This window comes from Hippoglossus stenolepis, chromosome 22 (genome assembly GCF_022539355.2).
Source record: "Hippoglossus stenolepis isolate QCI-W04-F060 chromosome 22, HSTE1.2, whole genome shotgun sequence".
NCBI lineage: Eukaryota > Metazoa > Chordata > Actinopteri > Pleuronectiformes > Pleuronectidae > Hippoglossus > Hippoglossus stenolepis.
In genome coordinates, this window is record NC_061504.1 from 10,941,124 (window position 1) to 10,962,624 (window position 21,501).

The 21,501-nt window shown below is 43.8% G+C and overlaps 1 protein-coding gene across 3 annotated transcripts in view; it reads right to left on the minus strand.

Moving 5' to 3' along the window:
• wnt5b (wingless-type MMTV integration site family, member 5b) overlaps window positions 1–21,501 on the minus strand; it is a 75,097-nt gene that overhangs the window by 3,767 nt on the left and 49,829 nt on the right. For 2 of the 3 annotated variants that reach the window (XM_035147564.2, XM_035147563.2), the window contains 4 exons: window positions 10,701–10,864; window positions 9,499–9,586; window positions 9,132–9,291; window positions 4,661–4,953 (listed from right to left, as the gene is read on the minus strand). In XM_035147564.2, the coding sequence (XP_035003455.1) occupies window positions 4,661–4,953; window positions 9,132–9,291; window positions 9,499–9,586; window positions 10,701–10,816 (657 nt within the window). In that variant the 5' untranslated portion in view covers window positions 10,817–10,864. Of the gene's footprint in view, window positions 1–4,660; window positions 4,954–9,131; window positions 9,292–9,498; window positions 9,587–10,700; window positions 10,945–21,501 lie in introns of those variants that run through there. The other variant, XM_035147565.2, reaches the window with a different exon arrangement.

Genomic DNA, 21,501 nt, shown 5'->3' on the forward strand with positions numbered 1-21,501 from the left:
CAGTTCTTCACCTGATATGATTTGACTTTGTCTTATTAAACAGATTTGGGATTTACTCCGAGTTCTCCTTCTCCACTCAAGCCTGTTATCCCTCTCCTCTAAGTCACTTCTGCCACATGACTAAATGTAACAGTAGATCCACATGTGCCAGCTGAGCACTTGTTCATGCGCCGCTGCACTTAACAGGGGGGGACGTTCCCTCATCCAAATAATCTTTCCGCAGCTGTAAACCTGGAAACGCGGCTGTCTCTGGGTTTCTGTCAGCGCTGTGTGGCGGAGCAGAACCCGCCTCACTGTGCGAATGTGCCGAGAAACACATAAACAAAGGGGGAAAATGCAAAGCAAAGAAAAACAGAGAAAAGATCTTTTTTTTTAACGCTGTCAATTCTGCTCCACCAAACTAAAACAAACATCTGCCTCAGAATAGACGGTCCAGTGGAAACCGAAGGAAATGAGGCTCTATTGTGAATTGACTTTCCCACACGGCTCCTATATAGAAAGCAGTAATTTTAAAGACTATGTATAAACAGGTACAGTGTGACATGTTATTATCTGAGCTGTAAAGTCAGCAGCTTTGAGTGAACTTAATTTTGAAATTTAACCTAAAAAACAATATGCTCCGGCTCAGTTTCAACTTTACGAAACTTTTTTTATCAATATATATTTGAGTGTGTGAGTAAATAAATAAATAAAAACCAGAACAGGAAACAGGAGATTTATGATGCTGGCAGCAGTGAACTTTACGGGGAGCCCTTCACCCCTGCAGTTTTACCAGGTCGCTTTAACAGCGTTCAGTAAACAAGTCACATAACACACACACACACACACACACACACACACACACACACACCCCTCCCCAACACACGCACACACACACACTCTCACATCCTTTATACACAAGTAGTGTGTCGCTAATCATGGATTACGTTATTTTATTTGAGAACAGATCCTTTGACTCAGATTCTATTATTTCCGGCTCCTCACACAAACCCATCCCTGTGTCTCCTCGCGTTGCCTGATCTCAATTACCTTCTCACCTCTGTGCCCCTCACCCCTGCATCCGACCCCCACCTCCCACCCCTGCTACCCTCTACTTTACTACCCAGCAGGCATAGCACTCGGCACCCTCCAATCCTGCCGTTCGACCCCGATGACCCCGACAAACAAGCCGCTGAGAAGGAGAGGGGACAATGACATGTTGTCGATTGTAGAAGAGAAAAAGCCACATTCAAATTTTACTACGACAACTTTCTAGACTCGTCAAACTACAAACTGCACATTTCTCTAATGCTCAGAATGGGAGGAGTTAAAGGGAGGTTTAGGATTCATTCTTCAAAAGTTAGTTGCATTTATCTTCAGGAGGGAATCCTTGTATTTCAGACTCCATCTTCATCCCACTGATAAGATGCAATAATCAAGACATTTCTAATGATATTAGGGAACCAAATCAAGTTTTTGAACTTCAGCTTGAAAAGGAACTAACTTCAGATGCTTTCAGACGTGTGTTGGACTCTGGACATGTTCCTGAGGTTTTTTGGAGGGGCTGTATGTGAGAACGCAAATGTCAGAGTCAGTTGCTCAGGACATTTTCTTGAACTGTTCCTGAATGTTCTGCACATTTCACTTTTGTCGTGAACACCCGACAGACCTGAACAGTCTCCTGCTACGTTCTTCATATGTGAAAGGCAAACTCCACAAAAATTCTGAACCCAATTTCCCACTCCATCTACTGATCTTCTGCATTTTTTTACCACTAGAATTTATGTTATTTTTTCATTTACATTTAATAACTTCGAGCCTCATTCTTTGTATGAACAGAGCTATAGAAACATTTTTCATTACTACACATTATAAGCTTCCAATAACCTCATACTGTCAAACTGTGCATGTGTGTGTCCAGCATCATACTGAGCTATTCGGTGGGTCACGCCTGCTGGGCGCAATGACACAGGACCTTATGAACACACACACACACACACACACACGCGTTCAGTCATGCGTAGTGGAGACACGGTCTCTGTGTCAAGCACAATAGGTTCTGCTCAGGCAGGGTTAGGGGTTAGGAGCGGGGTGTGTGTGTGTGTGTGTGGGGAGTCAGTACTAGGTTGAGTCAGTGCTATAATGGGGCAGACATAGAGAAAACAGCTCGGCCTTTGTGACAGGAGAAGCAGTAAATGAGGAGCACAGAACAGAAGAGACGAGATACTGCAGTGTCTGTTGGACGGAGCAGCTTAAAGTCCAGTACACAGATGAGCGTCAGGGTCCAGATTTCATTATCTGTCCATATCTGCAAAGGTCAACACGTCTCATCTATATGCAGCCAGATAGTTATGACTGTGATTGTGCAATGTGGGGACACATATATGCCGGCTTTTGAAACTGAAAAATCAATGTTAAACTTTAAAATAACTTCTACACATTCGACATATGCCCATATATAATCAGTATCTGCTTATGCCAACATTTCAAAGCGTTACTATTACATCAAATAGAAAGAATGAGTATGTTTCATTCATCTATTCAAACGAAGACACTTAGTATCTTTGGAAAGATCTTGTTTTTAATTAAAAAATACTTTTGTGTGTTGGCACATTGCTCAGTGGACCAGGATTCAGAGATGAAGTCCTTGAATGATCTTATTTAGAAAGTACACAAAAGCACACAGATCAGAAATGTCCACACACCAGTTGATGCTCTCAGAAGATTCTCGTTCTACCTCTGAGAAAGGTAAATAAAGCTTGTGGGTGCATCAGCTGGTGAGCGGACATTTCTCTTTTATTTCCCAAATCAGAACTGTTGAGCTTGTGTCCTCAACAGGTTGACAGATACATTTGAAAGTTGTCTTCTGTGCCTACATCAACAGAGTGTCCTGTTATTGTCTTTAGACCGGGAATGTGCGTCAAGTTGTTTTGGTGTCTATGTGACGAGCACTGCCTCATTTGATTTGTGTGAAACGGAGACAGTGGACCTGGGTGAGTGTGTGCATGTGTGTGTGGGTCTTTGCTTTGAGAGTCGGGGGAGTGTGACGAGTCCCATTCCTCACCCTGTGTCTCGGTCTCCAGACGCTTGTACACACACACACACACACACACACACACACACACACACACACACACACACACACACACACACACACACACACACACACACACACACACACACACACACACACACTGAAGAACACACACATACACAGCGGCACGCCCCTGTCACCTCTACAAAAGCCCGGTGGTTTGCCTTGTTCAACCAAGCGAGACAAATCCCGCTTAAGACAAACCAGCGTGTCCCGAAAGAAAAAAGAGAGGAAGAAGGGATGAGGAGGAGAGAAGAAACTTGTCTTCCCCTTTTCATCCCTGTCTTCTCCTCTCTTCCAATCCAGTGGACAGACAACAATGAAAGCGGAGAATCAAACTGGAAAGAGGGAGGAAAAGTCATTCAAAAGGAAGTGTGTTACAGAACTATGTGTGTGTGTGTGTGTGTGTGTGTGTGTGTGTGTGTGTGTGTGTGTGTGTGTGTGTGTGTGTGTGTGAATATAAGGCCGTAGCAGTAGATCTTTCTCTCATACACTCCACTATAGCCCCAGTGGGACCCTCAGCAGAAACACAACCTCTCCAGACCCTCACCTTCGACCTCTGACACACACACACACGCACGCACGCACGCACAAAAACCAGACACACAGTCTCTCACACAAATCAAATGGAGCTGAGCTGTGCGCGCAGGCAAACACACACACTCGTGGAAACACACACACACAAAGACAGACGCTGAACGTCTCTTTCTTGTAAACAGCTTAAACAAAGCTTCTCTGAAGATAAAAGTGAAGATAAACACGTCTTTAAGATCCACTCTGTACCTGAATGCCCAAATGGACCTTTTACAAGGAAAGTGTGTGTGTGTGTGTGTGTGTGTGTGTGTGTGTGTGTGTGTGTGTGTGTGTGTGTGTGTGTGTGTGTGTGTGTGTGTGTTTGTGTGTGTGTGTGTGTGTGTGTGTGTGTGTGTGTGCCACACTCGTGCATGTGTGTTTACATCCCAGTCAAAGGTGAAAGGTTTCTTTTAGTGCATTTCTCCACCTGAGAGCATTTCCAAACACGCTCCTACGTCAAGTTTAGAGTCTCTGATTGTCTCGGGATAGCAACCAGCATGGGACAAAAAACTCAGCATTCTTGTTTGACAAAACATAACACGTATTAATTTTATGTTTTCTTGCTCAATTAATTGCTTAAGTTTCATCTTTAAAATCTCATTCGTGCAACTTCTGTTGTCGATTATGCTGCTGTGTAGGAAGATATATTTGTGTGTGTGTGTGTGTGTGTGTGTGTGTGTGTGTGTGTGTGTGTGTGTGTGTGTGTGTGTGTGTTACTCCGATGGAATGTGTGTTGACCTAGCGACCTATCCAGACTCCAAGGGCGTTAGCAGTTATACCATTTGGACCCTCCCAATAAATAACCTACACACACCCACAAACATACTGGCAGGTCAGGCAGTTGGGGGCCACCTTGACTCACACACACATTCCTTACAGACAGACACACACATTCACACACACACACACACAGGGTTAAGAGTCATGGGTACACACTCACTTCCAGAACTCTGAACTTCATCCCTTTTTTTCGAGAGAGAGACAAAATAAAAATACAGGTGTGTGTTTACGTACCTGTCTCCCTGCTTCGTTGTTCTGCACGTTCATCATTGTGCGGGCGTGCTCAGCTGACCCGCGTGGGTAATTCTTCTCCCTCTCCCTTGCGTCCACGAACTCGCGCGCGAACCGGTAGCCGTAGTGAACGTTGTCGCCGCAGCCGCCCCACAGCCAGTCGCGGGGGAGGTCACGGGGTCGTGCGGCCCGGCTGCAGCCGCAGGTGGAGAGCTCACCCTCGCGGCACGCCCGGCTGATGGCGTTGACCACGCCGGCCGCGCTTATGGCGTAGGTGAAGGCCGTTTCCCTGGAGCCTGAAGGAAGACAGAATTTACTTTAGTGAGAATTGACACACATCAAGATTTATTTTGTCATAATGGCTGCCACTTCAATGTAATCAGTGCTTTGCTCAGTGTGTGTGTGTGTGTTTGTGTGTGTGTGTGTGTGTGTGCGTGTGCATCCCCTGACAGGAAACATGGGTAGCTGCTCAGGTTAACTCGCCCCCTCCCCAACACACACAGCAAACAGCCCCACACCCCTGTCGACCCAACAATAGACAATAGCTGTGGTTTTAGGCTCTAACTCAGAACCTGTTTAAACCCAGCAGCTTCAAATACCAGCTCAGTCGTCCATGACACATGTGAGGGAAACAAATCAGCTTCATCTCACTCATTTGGAACTTTTTGTCATTTCTGTGTCATTGTCCTGGCTCGTTCACTCTTTTGTTTTAGGACCAGTTCCTTCAGATTACTAAATAAACCTGTATTTACGTCTTCATCGGTACTGGTATCAAGCTTTGCGATGCTTCTGTTTTTCCCTCCACTAATAAAGTTAAATCGAATTTCAATTTGTTATTCTCACAGACAAGAGGAAGTATGTTAAAAATGTTCTGCCACAACATTCCTGTTACTCTGTTTTGATCTGCACAACTTTCTGCCTCACAAACACTCCCTCTACAAACTGTTGACAGAGTGATGCTGCTAAATGTCATTTTTCACCTGCAACAATCAAATCCTCTCCATGTTATTGAAAGCTTTGAAAAACCTGCACAACTTAAAGTCGTCATCTGGATAACATATTTCTTTCCATCTTCTTTCCATTAATTTTCTATAAGGGATTTAATGTCCATTGTACATCTTTCATAGTTTTAAAACACTTTGTTATATGAAAGGTGCTGTATGAATAAAGTTTATTATTATCAAAGAGACATCGGTCCAAGAAGAGACCCAGGCAAAAGGGATCAATCTTCAAATGATAGTTATAATAATAATAATAAATAATAGTAAAGTTCAAGTGCACACACATTGAAATGTCTTCAACCAAGCTGCAGGAGGTTAGTGGCATGGGGCCTCATTCGAGGGTTTCTGACCGTGTTGTCATTCCAGTCCCATGTAGGTTCTCACAAAATTGTCTTTGCTGTGGACTAACATATTCATCCGTTCTCAGGGGCCCATTTCTCAGATAGGGGCCCCAGGCAATTGTCAGCTTTGCCCTCCCTGTTGCAACACACTAACCCATATTAACCAATTCTATTGACTTGGGGGACTAACACCATCTTACACTGGGGAATACACAACACAAGCTGCATGTCCTATTCTCCACATTAATACACAAACTATTTCAACACACAGGGAAGTAAGAAAGAGGACAAAGACCACGAAAAGTCTTGTGAAACTCCACGATTTAAATGTGAAGCAGTTGAGAATTCCACAGTACTTTGGGCTGAGGCTGAATTTACACCACAGTGAAATTTTATGAGCGGTGATTCCAGTATTTGACTTTTTACATGATCATTTTTCTATATTGAGAATCCAACACAATGTCGACCTGTTCCACAAACTCTGGACTGACTTTAATAGTTTTCTTTATGGCATTTTTCAGGTTCACTCTGACATTCCTATAATATCAAATGAAACTACTGTCTGAGATATTTAACGGTGACTCTGTGATTTTTTTTTTAAGGACTTTAACAAATTTATTGGGATGATTTAGACGTTATAGAGCCTAAAAATGTGTTATATTGCAAAAAAAGCTAAATCCATACGCATATCGCACAGAAAACAAGCACACATATTTATATGTGTATGTATACAGTGCTTTATCTCTTTATGTATGTATGTACATATTGCTTATTGTGTTATATGCCTGACAGGAATTTCCCAGTTTGGGATCAATTAAGTCCATTCATCCATCAATCTATCCATCTACATTCCAACTATCCATCCATCTATTGTGTTATATAAAGAAACTTGAGTATTTTTTATCATAAAAGTGCTTTGCAGTGTGGCTCTATAGAATACTCCAGAATCAACAGCAGGCTGCAGACAGACAGGTATGCATGCAGATGTGGGTCGTGTGGGCTGCTCATTCATGGTTTCCAGCAGCAGTATCACACAGTCAGGACGAGGGCGCATGTTAAACACGCAGCAGGATCATAATGAGACGCAGGCCCAGCGGTTTATGGGACTGGAGGAGCCTCCACTTCAAATAGCAGGTCCGGATGTGCCGGCTCGGTGTCAGCTCATCGGCGCATTTCAAAAGAGGAGCCGCAGGACAATGGAGCGACTCACACCTCCGCATAAGAGCGACTGTCAATAGAGAGAGAGGCGCACAGAGGAGCGCAGACAGAGGAGAGAGGCGCAAACACCTCCACTGGCTGACTGACTGCCCCGCAGCGGATCTCACACTTACTTGTTGATGAGAGCTTTCCCACATCGCCTGCTGGGAATTGGACGCTCAAGCTGCTGATCCAGGGTCTGAGCGACACCGAGATATTTATTAAAAATGGCTGGAGACTCACGAAGCGTTTCTATATGGATAATGATGTGGGTTTTACGCGTTAGGTCTTTTCCAGCAACGACTCATTTAGATATGACGGAGAGAATGGACTCAGTGCGCCTGCGCGTAAAGTGCCAGCGACAAGTGAACTGTGGGGGCAAAGTAACCCCACTTTTATTTATGTATCAAAACGTGAAATGTTATTAATATTAGAAATAAGTGGACTCATAAGGTGAAGAAAGAAAGAAAGAAAGAAGAAAGAAACCCCACTTCTCTCATTGTTATAGAAAATGAAATGTTATGACAATCATAAAAATATGACTAAAATTGAATTCCAATCATCTCCAGACATTTATTTCCATACGAGAAAAATGGCCGACAAAAAAAGAAAGGATGAGAGAAAGAAAGATCCACTTTTATGGTTTCCAAATATGAAATATTACAAATAATAGAACTAATAATGGTAAAGTTCAATTCAAGTCATCTCTAGATATGATTAGTTTAGGAAAAATCAACAGGGTCAACAGGAGAGAAAGACAGAAAAACCAAACCCTTACGCTTCACGGCAAACTCTGAAATAACTACAAGTAAAATACATCAGGAAACATGGAGCCTGAATATTATGATGACAGGCAACAAGTGAAGAGCAGAAATTTGATAAAACATGATCAAGCTGTGTGGGAACAAATATCTCAATGGCTGAACTGACTGTTGACTTTCACATTCACACTACCTGACACACTCTAGTGTTTTTCTATGGGGCTTCATACCCACCTCATGAGTATAAGTGTGACACTGCCTGAATCAACAGTATTTACCTGACGTGCCACTTTATGTCACAACTGTCTTTCATTTAATCTGAATCTAACGTATCTCCACAGGATCACATCTGTCTCCACCAAACGTCAACACTCTGCTATATTTAACTTCAGGCTGAAGAAAAATGTGTTGTATTATTTCAGTCTGTTATTTGACTGAACTCAAACATCCTCCTCTATCATGATCTGCACGACCTGTCCAAACACCATGGGCGTGTTTTTCTACACTGATAATCACCATAACATCCCTTTCAAAATAAGACTATTTGTCGGTGCATTATTTAGAACCATCACCTGAGTTACTGTACAGTTCATGTCTGGATGCTGTGTTTGGGCTTCAGGGGTTTCAGCTGCCAACGTCATTGCTCTTTAGATGTTTTAAAAATGAAATAAGTGCGTCAATGGCGCCACTGAATTCTCTTTCTGTTTTAACATTTCTTCCGGATTCGATTGAGGGTCATAAATGTGCTACGTGCAAAATAAAGAAAACGGTATGCTCTGGACTTTTGCATGATCAATGAAATCTGTATTTTTTTCCTTTTATGCAATTATCTTAGTGCACAAACTCTGTTATATTGACTTGTCTGATTATGTCTTCTGGTTCTGCTTATGTCTCTCTTTCTTATCTGATTAACTTTTATCTCATGTGTCTTTTATTGCATCTTCTCTAGCACTGTTTTAATTTTATTGTTTTTCCTTTGCCAAGTCTGTAAAAGAACTTTGACTCCACTCCTGATGTTTGTGTCATGCTATATAGAAAAATCTGACTTGATTTCAAATCGGACACATATACAGTTGCATGGAATTAAAGGCAACAGATGCAGCAGCTTCTTAAATCTCAAACACAAACTTTTACGCGCTGTTCCTTATTTGTCCGTTTTCATCCGTCAACTCACCGATCTGCATGACTCGTCCGAACACAGATGTGTTGTCCACGGTGCTGCAGTTCCACCTCCTCTGTCTGAACTGGTACTGGCACTCCTTGATTCCAGTCTTGGCTCCGTCCCCGATGTGGATCATGTGGTCCTGGTACAGCTGGCAGAGCTTCCTCTGGCCCTGCGGACCACACAGCAGCAGAAGAGGAGAGATTAGCCGAGATTAGTCAGTTAATGGTTTGATACTTTAGTCGTCTCTGCAGGGAAATTCTCCCTCTAAGTACAGAAGAGGAGCTGGTAGGTGCTCAGAGACTCTAGGAGCCTTTGTTGACATCATGAGAGTGGTAAGAGTCGTGTTTGTAATATTTGAAAATGTATTTCCTCTTACCTGAGAGAGTCCAGACAGCTGACTGCAGAGAGGCTGAGCTCCGATGATGTACATCTCCGGCCGCTGGATCGGGGTCAGAGCTAGTGACCTGAGAGACAGAGGCCATGTTAATCCTCAATTCAAACTAATAAACTGAATCTATTAAACTCACAGATAAAGTGGCTGAGACTGAGCCCCTGTGATGTACGACTCTCTCTGTGAGAGCAGGTCGGTGCTGCAGAGGACAAAGTTCAGAGGCAGGTTTTATTAGTGCAACCGGCCTATAAAATGTAGATAAATAGACTCCTGTGGTGAACATCTCTGCAGACGCTATCTTCGTGGTCTGTTTCTTTTTCCTTTACAACAAACAGAGTGCTGTAATTAAACATGTTAATCGTGTTGGTCTCAGAAAACAAAGTAAAACTGTCCCAAAACACAGAAAATGACAGTTAACGCTTTGTGGTCTCTTATCAAGACTCTCTGTGCAAAGTTAAATCTAATTTGAATGACTATATCTGTTTGTTGTCAATTTCAAAAGATGCACGTCACATCTATGAAACTATTTGAGCAATGGGAGCATCGTCTTCAATTTGCATTTGGATATTTGACTCTCACCTTTCCCATGTTGTTTTAAGAACTCAAAACATGCACTGATTAAAGTTGCAGGTGAGCTTTCACAAACCTGCACACATCGTCCACTGCATTACCACAGTTGCATTTTTGAAAGTCAAGAACAAGTGTGTTGTTAATTGACGGTCTTGAAGGCGCAGAAGCAGCAGGCCACCTTACAGCGCCATTTGGGCCTCAGCCAGGGTAAATATTGTGACAGAGCCTTCACATTTGTTCCATTCATTGTTAGTGCTCCACCACACGAATGGAACATCGCGGCACGACGCAAAGCTACCCCCCCCAAAACACACACGCACGCAAACGTGAGGCAAAACAGAGTGAAGCCTTGGTTCAAAATGTGCCAGCTGTCATCTTTATCAAGAGTCTAGACGCAAGAAATGAGGATGATATGAGGGGAATCGGAACCTCCCGTGCGTAAAAGCCAAATTACGCACATTTCAAATGCAAATTTAAGGCTGAGGACTATATTATACTATCAAATCTCGAGCCGACAACAACAAATAGAACTTATTCTAACCACCAAATGGAGGTCAGTTCATCCACAGCTTGGTAAAAATCAACAAAAAAATAACAGTGATCAATGAGTTACTCACCACCACGAGTTGGCATCCACCACCAGCAGTTGGGAGCTGCAGGCGAGGAAGGCGGCTGCCAGCAGCAGATGTCGGACAGCACCGGTTCTCCTTCTCCGGACAGGCCTGTTGTCCATGGTCCGCTGCGTCACCGCCTCACAGCCGGTGTTTGGGGAAACGCTCCGCTGTTGAGACATGGGCACAGAGTGAGGGAGGCGTCCCTGCTCAGCCCTGCCGGGTCTCTGGTCTCTGGGCCTGGACGCTGGCGATGCGTGAGGCAGACTCACGTGTGTCCTGATTTTCTGTCCAAGTTTTTTACCAACTGCCTTTTACCCTTTCCTCTCCCCTGTCTCTATGTTAAAAATAAAATTCCTCTCAGAAAATGGTGAAAAAGTCAACCAAACAGGACAAAGTTCGTAATCCACGTGTAGTTTCACTGTGGATGAATCCAAAATTGATCTGAAATTACAGCAGCATGTTTCTAGAAGCTCTGGAAAGCTGCTTGCAAATAAAACCAGAGTCCTCTTTACTTAAAACTCCTCTAAGATGTGCGTAAAATGGTTTGGCATCAGTTGGATTTTACGCAATGAGACAGACGATATCTCCCTTATCTTCTGGCTCAAAAAATCAAATAAAACATGGTGAAACAAAACATTCAGTTCGTAAGGTTGTTGTCTTGAGGAAAGATTAACAAGGAGAGTAAAACGCTAATTGAGCAGAAAACCGACTGTTCCTTTCCCTTCCTGTGCCCTAACAGGCCACTCCACATCTCCCTCTCTCTTTCTCTCTCTCTCCCCCTGCTATACACTCCTCCTCTTCTCACCCCCACTTCACCTCAGACCAGACCACTCCATCCCTCCCTCCCTCCACCCCCCTTTTACGGCCATACATCGCGCACGCCTGCGCGCAGAGCAGCAGATCAACAAATGGGTGTTTTCAGTCTGGAAGCACCTGCGTTACTGGAGACCTTGAGTTCACAAGGATTGGAATGAGCTAAACTGAATCCCAATGGAAGGAAATCATTAATCTATTGCTAGGTTTTTAGGCCGATCAATCAGTGATCAATGCATTGTTCATCCATGGACTCACAGTTTTGGTCATTTACTAAAACTTAAAAGTGAAATGTGTGCGTCACATTTGACGTTAATCCAAATGAAGTGCGTAAAATAAGGGCAAGCAGAAAGCTTTTTACTGTATAGGCCAGAAAGGGAGAAATTCCTTTTATTAGCTGAAGTGGATAATTTGTTTGGATAAAAGGTGAGCGCTTCAAAATCGCCTAATCCCCTCTTCTTTGGTGTGCGAAAATAAAGGGCGACATACCGCCTCCACACACACGTTTACGCACGGACACACACACTCACAAAGACGGCCGGGAGTCCTGCAAAGTCCGGGAAAGTAAAGAAAAGGCATTTGGGAGCGAGCTCCCCTCAATTCATGACCCGGTCAAAGACGCACAGGGTGTGTGCGCGGTGGAGCTGCGGTGGAGCTGCCTCTTCTGATCCGACTCAGCGCTTCTCTAAAGAATCAGTGCGTCCACAAGCGACAGACAGGTTACACCGGGCCCTGAGATTTAAAGAATCTGGACCCTGAAGTATTTAAGACTTTATAAGATCAAATAAGAAATCCAAATGGAATCAAGAAGAAAAGAAAACAATAACTCTGAAGGTATCAAGACAGCATTTGGAAACAGGCATTGCTGAAACATAGATTCCTCCGTTTTACGCGTTCTAAACCCCTTGGGGATCTATTTTGGTATTATTAGACACAAAGATCAGTTTAAACACAGACTTTCACACCACCAAAGACCCCTACGTTTATTTTAACCATATATTCATCTTTTCATCTATATCCCTAAATTATGTGATATCTTTTGTGTTATAAATTCTTCTCCATGTCATTCTAGGGTTTCTGTTGGATCAGAGTCGGATGTCATTCGTCTCTGCATGACAATAGACCCGCAGCAATGTTAAGCAGGGGCCGCACACCTTTCACCCCTGGGGCCCCAAGTTCCCGGACACACACACACACACACACACACACACACACACACACACACACACACACACACACACACACACACACACACACAGTGAAGTGATCTAACTGGCTGCCTTCAATATACATCTGACTGCTGGTTGATATTCTGTGTGTGTGTCAGAGTCAGGTTGGTCGGGTGAGTAAACATGTTTTAGGAAACAGAAACGTGTTTATATAGCGAAACAACATAAAAACTGGTTGGACTGAAAGAGTCTGTATTTAAATATTGTCTGTATCCAGACGTTGTCATCTCCATATACATGAGGCACCTTGCGTCGGTTTCCGTTTGTACGCTTCAGGTTACTGAGACAACAGCGCCCCCATTTGGCTAAAAACACACATTTCTCTGTATCAGCTGCTGTGTCTATATTATATAAGATTCTGGCGTATTGGAATTTATTTAGATTAGATAGAGGTACTGGTTTGTGACTCATGACAGTATCATGTATAACATCTTATATACTACACTGTACCATATACGATATACTGTAATAGACAGTATTTGTACTACTTTATATTTCAGTATGTAACTGTTGTCTTTACTAGTTCTATTCTATTCTATGATACTCAGTTCTATTCTTACTCTATTCTCTTCTATTCTTTGTTCTCCTGTACTTATTATGTACTGGGCTGCTGTAATATTTCTTGGATCAATAATTATCTTATCTTATCTTAGAAGCATCATTAAATACAAATATTGTAAATGCCACGTGCATCATTTTAGATATATTTCATGTTTTGATAAATGTTAAAAACTGACATGTATGATTTTAGATGATGTTCAGTGCGTTTGGCCAACACTTGCACAACTGCTGCTGCTGCACACTAAAGCAAATAATGGTGAAGCAGTACATTTAGAAGTGATCAAGAGAAAAGTTTACAAATGTCACACGGCCTGTTGTTTTCAGTTTCAAGTCATTGTTATTTTTGTCGACTCATACTTGTGTTTGTTTCTCTCCCCGAGACTCAGGAGAAGGAAAGACTGCGACAAGACAATGACTCAGGATTATTGATGACAGACCAATCAGCAGCCGGCCTGTTATTAATGATCAGCCTTTCACTGACATCACAGCGCCATCTACTGCTTTGATGGGAAGGAACTGCAGAAATTGTAGGGTCTTTGTGTCATGTGTATGTGGCTCTCGAGCTTGTAAAAGGGTTTTGAGACCTTTTTTACATTTCAAAACAGGATGTATTTCGGTTGAGACATCTGAAAAAATAAATATGTTTCTCCTCCTGAGAGCTTTGATCATTAAAACACTGGTAGTCTCATTATTTGGGAACTAAGGAGGCCAACAGCGGATTCTGGGACCGCATCAGATATAATGGACTGAAGCAGCCACACTGATATTTGACGTAGTCGCAGTAGTAGTCAACTTGTGATGTGCTCGTTGAAACACAAGGAGGAGCAGTTCAGCCTCGATACACACACGCAGCCAAATGAAAGGCAGTGAGGGTTCAGAGCACTGAGACAAAACTTTGGACCAAGTGAGATAAAGAAGGAATGAAAGAGGAAGGAGGGGAAACAGGGAGAGTGGAAGAGAGAGGGAGTGTCCAAGTAATGGATACACAGTGAGGGAGGCAGACGGAGAGAGAGAGAGAGAGAGAGAGAGAGAGAGAGAGAGAGAGAGAGAGAGAGAGAGATGGGGGACTTATCCCTGGAGGATATGAGCAATAGTCATGCAACAGGGAGCAATGCCTGAAAGAGTCGGCATGCGGCTCCTCTCTGGATTAACCAGCAGCCTCACTCGCTCGTTTTTTATTGCCGTCAGTGCCAGGCTGCAGCGAGAGAGCCAGGCCGCTTTCTCCTGCAGGGAAAGCAGCTGCGCTCGGCTGATGTCTGAGCTGAGCCCCTGGAAGCCGTCGATGCCAAAAATGCTAATTGCCAATTTTTAGAAATGACTGTCACTTGAAAATTGATCACCCTCTAGTTAAATATAATCCTCGGAGTGTATATGGAGGGAGTCAGGGCAGAGCGAGAGAAGAGAGGATGCATGTGACACATTTGATGAGGGCATTTGTTTTTTTGTTGCAGCTCAAGGAAACACAGTTGCAGCATCTCACCCTCAGACTTTAACCCCAGTTTGTGGCTGATTTCAGAAGAATCGTGCAAACGGCTTCTGAGTTCAAGGGTTAATTTCTCCAAAAGACGTGGTGCATAAAGGTGCGTCCTTCTCCGACCAGGTGGAGGCCAGACTCAACCTGAGCATCGAAGAGACAGCCTGTCCTCAACAGTGCATTCAAACTAGAAGCAGAAATGTTCTAGTGTCTCACTGTTCAGCTGCTTTCAATCAGTGGGGAAGCAAATATTCAGATCTTTTACTAGGTGTAAAATAAAACCTCTTCATCACAGTGGATAAAAACCCTTTATTGAACATGTTCAGTTAAAGTTTAAAAACATAACAAACATGTACATGAATCAAAAGTGATAATGCAAAAAAAATATTATGAAAGCAGCATGAATTTGATACTAAGTGTATCAATTTTGAACTGAGTAAATGTACTTAGTTGCATCCCATCATTGCCAGCAAACTGTGAATACATATTAATTTCACAGTGCAGCACCAGTTGTAATGTTCCTCTAAAATGCACGATGAACAACTGGAAACCTGAGCGTCTTTTACTTGCATCTATCATGTTTCCTTCTCCTCCGCTGCCTCCACCAAGAGGTCAAAGGTCAGGCACCGCAGCAGAGCACAACCCTGCAGCCTGAAGGGACTCAGAGGTTTACTTAAGGACCCTGTAGGACGCTTTCGTCCTAAGCGACTTGCACTAGAGCTTGACAACACCAGAGCTTTGGTACAGTGGGAGAGTTTGGGGTTTGAGGAGTTAGGAGCGGAGGTGCTTCAGGAAATTGTTGAAGACAGAGAGGGATGCCTCTCCTCTGACAGCATTCATCGGGTGAGTCCAACATGGAGGAACCATAAACCAGAACAGTCTGCACAGTGATTGGCTTATGTGCAGATACAGAAACGTGTTGGTAGCTTGAATTTGTTTCTGGCGGCCATAGAAAGTCAGTAGAGGCTGATGAGCAGCAGAGCAACCTGAGCAGCATATATACATCGACGCATGAGGGTTTCAAGGGACTTTGAGGGCCCCAGGCAAAAGGGACCCAGGGGGGCCCTACATCGAACAGAAGCAACCCCCCACCTGTTTTGCCTACCTTACTCTTTAACGCCCCTGTAAACCTTAGCTATGTAAACAGACCGCGTATTCTACATTCCTTTTGTCCATATTTGTGCCTGTCTTCTGGATACAGTACCATTGGAAATTGGTGGGGGTCGCTCATCTCAACCACTGTTTCTAAGCTCCTGTCGTTTTTTCTTTTGATTAGATATAAAAACAACCATGCAGAGCAGACATGGGAATATGTGGCAGACACACGGACACATGCGTAACAACCAAAGAGCTCAAACTACAAATACAACCTGCAGCAGACCCACGGGTGGATGAAAGTATACCTGCTCCACTTACTGTAGCCATATACCTCAACTTCAGTCTCTCTCTCTCTCTCTCTCTCTCTCTCTCTCTCTCTCTCTCTCTCTCACTCACACACACACACACACACACACACTGGGGAAATGCAGTGGGACTTGGCAGCAGCTGAGAGAGACCCTGTGCTTTATCTCAGTCTTTGTTTTTGCACCTTACATGTGTATTTGCATGTTCGACGGTCTCTTCCATCCTCTTTTAGTCGGATTCTCAGCCGTCATCCCTCCTTTCCTTCTCTCCTCCGTCCCTTCCTCCCACATTCTCCTATCCCCCTTTCTCCAACCGCGTCTCCCTTCTCCGTCACGCTTGCTCTCCCCTCTCCTCCATCCCTCACTACCCGTCTCTGTCCATCTCCGCCCTCCCTCCCTCCTTCCCTCCATCCATCCTTCTGTCAGCTGGCAGAAGATGAGTCATGCCTCTTGCTGGGAGGCTAAAACTCTCTCTCTAAATATATCTCCTCTATACTTCTCCTCCTCGCTTGTTCATCGTCTCGTCCTCCCTCCATCTCCCGCGTCTCTCTGCCCTTTATCACCATTTGTTTCTCTGCATCTCTCCGTTTTGTTGTGTCGTGCATGTTTCCTCCTTCCTTTGACAATTTCTCTCCCGAAATTGACATTCATCAGCCGTTTATAATTCTATTCATCCCTCCCTCTATCGTTCCCTCCTTCTCTTTCTGGATCCATCTGATCTGGCTGATGAATATAATCTGAGTCTAAACTCATAAATAAGCCTGGACTAGCTCTGTTTGGTGGAAATGGAACAACTGAGAAAGCTCTGGCACTGGACTGAAGCCCCGGGAGAGGCTGAATCCCTGATCGGGAAGCCCAGGGAGAAGCTGCTGTGGCCGGGTCTTATTCCCCTGATCCCCCCCTCTGGTGCCCTGGAGCTCTGCTGGTCAAACTACACTGGTCTCCTGATCCCATCCCTGGAGAAATTAACACGCTCAAACCTGCACAAACAGATTTGCAAGCATACACAGATGTATGAGCACACACAGAGAAAAACCAGTACACTTTTGATGATGTCGAATTATTTTCCTCCAACTTTTGGTTTAGTTTTTTTTTCAGGACAGATTACATCTTTACCAGCGTCTCCATCATCTGGAATTCCGTTCTCTTCATCCCATCCTCTTTTCTCTACCACCCCTGTCCCTCATTCAGTCTTAGAATGTTTAATTCAGACACAATGTTTTTCCTTAACAATGAATTATTCACAGGTTGTTTATAGTTATCAGCATAAAGTTCTTCTTCATCTCTCATCTCCGTTGTTTGTCATCATCGTCCCACATACACATTTTTTTCTGGGATTTTAAGATGATACACTTTGCCAAACAAATGTTATGTAGATAGAAAATTTGACATTATTTGGTTCACAGCATCTCCTTGTGTTTTACAGTAACGGCCGATAGTCGCAGATAAGTAGGACGAATGACAGGTCGTATAAATTTGACGTCAATAAAATGTGATGGACCTAATTTGGACTTAAATGTCTGTGGTTATTTTAAAGTTCTCTGATGTGGGAGTAAAGCTAACGAGTAAAAATAATTTGGCTCCACATTCAGTCACTGATGACTCATCTTTGTCTTTGCTGCTATTTATGGAAACACTTTGCATTCCACTCTGTTTTGCTAATATTTTCCTCTTATATGTCTCAGCTTTGTGAGTATTTGGACTTGGACACAGGTCTTGGCATTTTTTTAACAGGTCCAGCAAGGTTGTTAAATCCACTTCATATACTTCACTGCATTAAATTGTATTCCTGAAGGAAGCAGGGACCTGGAAAGTATAAAAACATTACAAGCTAAAAACAGTTCCTCAAGCTTCTATATAAACCTGATATTGGTGAAAAACAAGATGAGCTTCAAAACCCCTTAAAATGGATTTATTCTATTTAATGTACAGTATTTATTATCATCCAAGTTATACACTGTTTACACTGAGTGGATGAGTATAACCCCCTACCACTCGCCAATAAATTTGAATGAAACTCCAGAAAATGTCCGGAAATCTTTCTCCAAAGTTCAGTGCATGCCTGAAAGCAGCGTGACTGAGTGATGCACCAGTGGTCGAGTGTTGGGAGTTTCCCCGATGCTCATTCGAAATGACTCGAACAGTTTCTCTGACATCATGTGGGAGCGTTTACAGGCAGTGCCGCCAAATTAGCACCTTTGTTGTTAGATGTAACAACTTTTAACAACTTTGTTTCAGTAACTAATCTAACTACTCTTTGGAAAAAAAAAAGCTCAACCACCGTCTAAAGAGTTGCTGGTATTTCCCCGTGAACACATGGTCGGACTTTCCCTCCACATGCACATTTCTTTTAAATGAACATGTGGCAGCTGTGGTAGACATGCAGAGCCTTCTAACTTTCACTTTAAGCAAGTTTCAGCCCTTATCTTCAACTTATGTTGTCAGATTTCGAGTTTAAAGTTTAAATCTCCAGTGTTACCGAGGAAATTTCTGTACCTATCCGAAATTCAAATCTTGTCCTTTAGACTAGAGTGAATCATGACTGTCAGAAAAAGGTGACGCCCCGAATAACAGAGTGGAAACTTTTGACTAGATGCTGTTCAGTCCTTGGTTCGTGCTTCATCTTGTAGAAGACTCTTGGCATTTTGAACATTTGCCTTGAACACAGGTGAATGGATCTGGCCTCCAGCTCAGGTAATGATACATGTACCTCCACATCAAAACCCCCAAAACCCGCTATAGCGCAATTTCTAAGATTAAAAAATTGCTGCTTTCCACCTTCATGGCTCTCCGCACAAAACCACCCAGATAAACAGACACACATACACACACGCACACCGATATACAGCCTCATGCCAACAGATGACAGAGTGCATTGAGGAAATGCCAAAATGCTGACTACTGAGGGAGAGAGAGCACGCGGCTGAAAAATCTCCTATGTCAGACTGCAGAGCTGGCAGAAAAAAAAAGCATTGTTGAGGACACACACACACACACACACACACTCACACACCTAGGCAGCCTGTGTGGTGCACAAAAACTGGAGCAGGGTAGCAGTGCGTGCACACACACACACAGCCTGAGAGGCACTGTGGCGAGACGGAAGCACAGACGGGCTGTCAGCGAGACGGAGGAGAAAGTGAAGAAAAGGGAAGAAAAGAGGGAGGAAACAGAAAGAAAGGCAGGTGGAGATAGATGGAGAGAGGCATGAAAAGAGAAAGAGAGATGCAGAGAAAACAGGACGCTTGCATCTCCTGGCCATGACCCTGTGTTCTCCCTCTGTTTGCATCTGCTCTCCCCTTTCTCTCTTTTTAATCTCATCCTTTTTTAACACACTGAACTTTTTCTCTTGCTCTCATCACCTGTGAAGTAATGCGTCACTGTTCGTTATCAATGTTGGTATAATACTGCAAATTTATGTTTGGAAATTTGTCATTTACTGACCTTAAAACCTGTCTTCAAATTAAAAATGTAATGATTTGATTCAGGGACTTGCTTTTTTTGTCCCCACGAGGATAGACAAATACCTCTAATGTGATGAAACACTGACACACACACACACATGTACGCACGCACAGTGTTTCAATGCTGCACAGGTGAAGCCCCAGTGAAGCAAAACAACACCTGAAGGAACATAAAAGATTCATCACTTACTGTATACAGTGAGTGCACACACACACACACACACACACACACACACACACACACACACACACACACACACACACACACACACACACACACACAAAGCTCTGGTGTGTCTCAGGCACTTGGTGCATTGTCTGCTTTGTCTTTAATATTTTTGTGTGTGTGTGTGTGTGTGTGTGTGTGTGTGTGTGTGTGTGTGTGTGTGTGTATGGACGAGGAGAATCTACACAGTCATGGTAATATCCATTCAGGACGGTGTCGCTTTTCGGGAGGGGACGTGTTGACACACGCCCACGTAACCGTGGCAACCGGTGATCGCTGTGGGTGCAGATGAGGCACGTTGTCGAGGCGAGCAATTATCCAGTAAGAGCCCTCCCCTGAATCATCAAATGCAGACACATAAAGTCACACAAACAGAAGGAGACACACACATAATGGGTCACATGACGAGCAGAATCACACGCACACACACACACACACACACACACACACACACCTGCATGCCACATCTCACTCCTGGCATCACTTCAACATTTCCTCCTCGTCTTTTTCGCCTTTTAGCCCATTTTCTAACCTCCATTTTAATATTCAGAAAGCAGCATGTGGCTGCCCCGCTGCTTCTCCCTCTTCATCCCTCCTGATACATCCTCTAAAAATACTCCTCTTCCCCTCTTCCTCTGACCTATTCCTTATTTCTCACCCTCTCACTTTTCCTCCTTCCCTGCCCTCATCTAACCATCCCTCGCTCTCTCCTCTCTGGCTCAGTGTGAGTGCTAGCTAGGGCCCAGCGGGTTTTCTAAGAGAGGTATGACACACACATGCACACACATACACACACAAACACACACACAGCTGGGCTATGAGGCAGACAGAGGGAGACAGAAAAACAGAAAAGAATGCATGCTGAGCAAATACGCACACACACACACACACATGCAGGTCATGCAGAGAGAGACTCGGCTACTGCTGCTGAAGAGAAAGCCTGTGGCACATAGACCTGCCTCTCTCCTCCTCCTCCTCTCTTCACTTCTTCCTCTCTACTTTGTCGTTCTTTCTTCTACCTCTCTCATCTCTAATTATCTTGCTGTGCACATAGAAAATGGAGCAAGTCAGCTGAGTGACTGACTAATGACAAACACACAAACACACACACACACACTTCTGATATTAAAACGTGTGCTAAATAACCTCCTACACAGCGCAGTCTGGCTGGCAGTCTTAAAGCCACATTGGCAAACGTTTTATTTTCTGTTTTGAACCAAGCGAACATAAATTTGTTCGAGACGACTGCTCCGAGGCCGAGTATCAGCGTACACGTTGGTTGAACACAGCGTTTTTGGGGCGAGGCAGATCACATTATGGTTTATGAGTGACCAGTTTTTGTGTGCAGCCCTGGTAAGTCCCCGGCAGAGTGACCAGCAGCGGCCACGATTTATCCACGTTTAGGCTGCTGTTAATCTCCCCCATCCCAAACTCAAGGTGTTTGCAGTCATTATAAAGCTTGGTATTCATGTCAGGATCTCTATTTTGAAAATGCACGACAATGCTCGGGCACCAAGGACGTAGGTGTTGGCAGCCACAGGGGACGGTACAGTTAACTGCTTCTTTTTTGCCCTTGATGAAGAGGGGGGCGTTAAAAATCATCACCAGACAGTTTAGGTCGATAGTGAACGCTT